The sequence below is a fragment of the Suricata suricatta genome, unplaced genomic scaffold (genome assembly GCF_006229205.1).
Source record: "Suricata suricatta isolate VVHF042 unplaced genomic scaffold, meerkat_22Aug2017_6uvM2_HiC HiC_scaffold_18989, whole genome shotgun sequence".
In the NCBI taxonomy this organism is placed as follows: domain Eukaryota; kingdom Metazoa; phylum Chordata; class Mammalia; order Carnivora; family Herpestidae; genus Suricata; species Suricata suricatta.
Genome location: NW_021863758.1, coordinates 1 through 896, shown reverse-complemented (window position 1 = coordinate 896; position 896 = coordinate 1). Strand labels below are relative to the sequence as shown.

General features: G+C 71.5%; 1 protein-coding gene across 1 annotated transcript; it reads right to left on the bottom strand.

The window, feature by feature from the left end:
* Nucleotides 1–6: 6 nt before the first annotated feature.
* On the bottom strand, nucleotides 7–891 carry LOC115284763 (collagen alpha-1(XVIII) chain-like; the record flags this gene model as incomplete). Its single annotated transcript, XM_029931236.1, has 3 exons — nucleotides 7–222; nucleotides 349–464; nucleotides 700–891. Coding segments are annotated over 3 exons (522 nt in total), but the record flags the coding sequence as incomplete, so codon positions are not given.
* Between the last annotated feature and the right edge of the window lie 5 nt (nucleotides 892–896).

Genomic DNA, 896 nt, shown 5'->3' with positions numbered 1-896 from the left:
TGGAGCCCCTACTTGGAGGAGGAGGTCATGAAGCTGTTCTCGATGCAGAGCACGACGAAGGCGCTGTGGCAGCTCGCGGCCTTCTGCGCCAGCAGCCGGCCGGTCAGCAGGGAGGCGGCCTGGCCGGTGGCCGCCGCGTCCTCCGTCCGCCACGTCTCGCAGTAGCTGTCCGTCAGGCGGCGTCCGCTGGGGTCCGAGCCGTGCCACACGCTCTTCTGGGGCCTGCGGGGCACAGCTGTCAGCCTCAGGGCTGCGCCCTGCTCCCCAGACTGGGCCGCAGGTGCGGCGGCGCTCAGGGCCCTGGGGGCTGCACCTCCCGGGCCACACCCCTGCTTCTGGGGAGCCTACCAGGCAGGATCCTGCAGGACATCTCTGCCGTCGAAAGAGAAGATGCGGGCCCCGGGCTTCATCTGGCCCTCGGAGCCGGAGAACAAGGCCTCCCAGCTGGGGAACAGCGCCTCGTCCTGGGGGGGAGGGTGCGGTAGAGCTCACTCCCTCCCCAGAGATGTCTGGTGCTCCGCGGCAGGGGGGGAGGCATGGGGATCCCCTCCCCAGGCCCCGCGTGGATGAGTGACCGGCCCGGAGACGAGGTCCAGCCCTCCCTGCAGAACCCAAGGTCGCCCGTGTGATGGGGTGACTGCAGGGACTGGGGACACCCCCACACCCAGCCCCGAGCCCCCCGCGGGAGCCCGCACCCACCCTGAGGTTAACGATGGGCACGGCCGAGCGGTCGGCGCGCCGCACGATGCTGGACAGATCCTGCAGCCGCGAGGACAGGAAGGCGCGGAAGGTGCCCGCCAGCCCCGCGGCGCGCGCCTGCTGAAAGCACTGGAAGTCCGCGCCGCGGATGCCACGCATGCCGCCGGGCTGGGGGCTGTTGAGTGCCACCAGGTGGA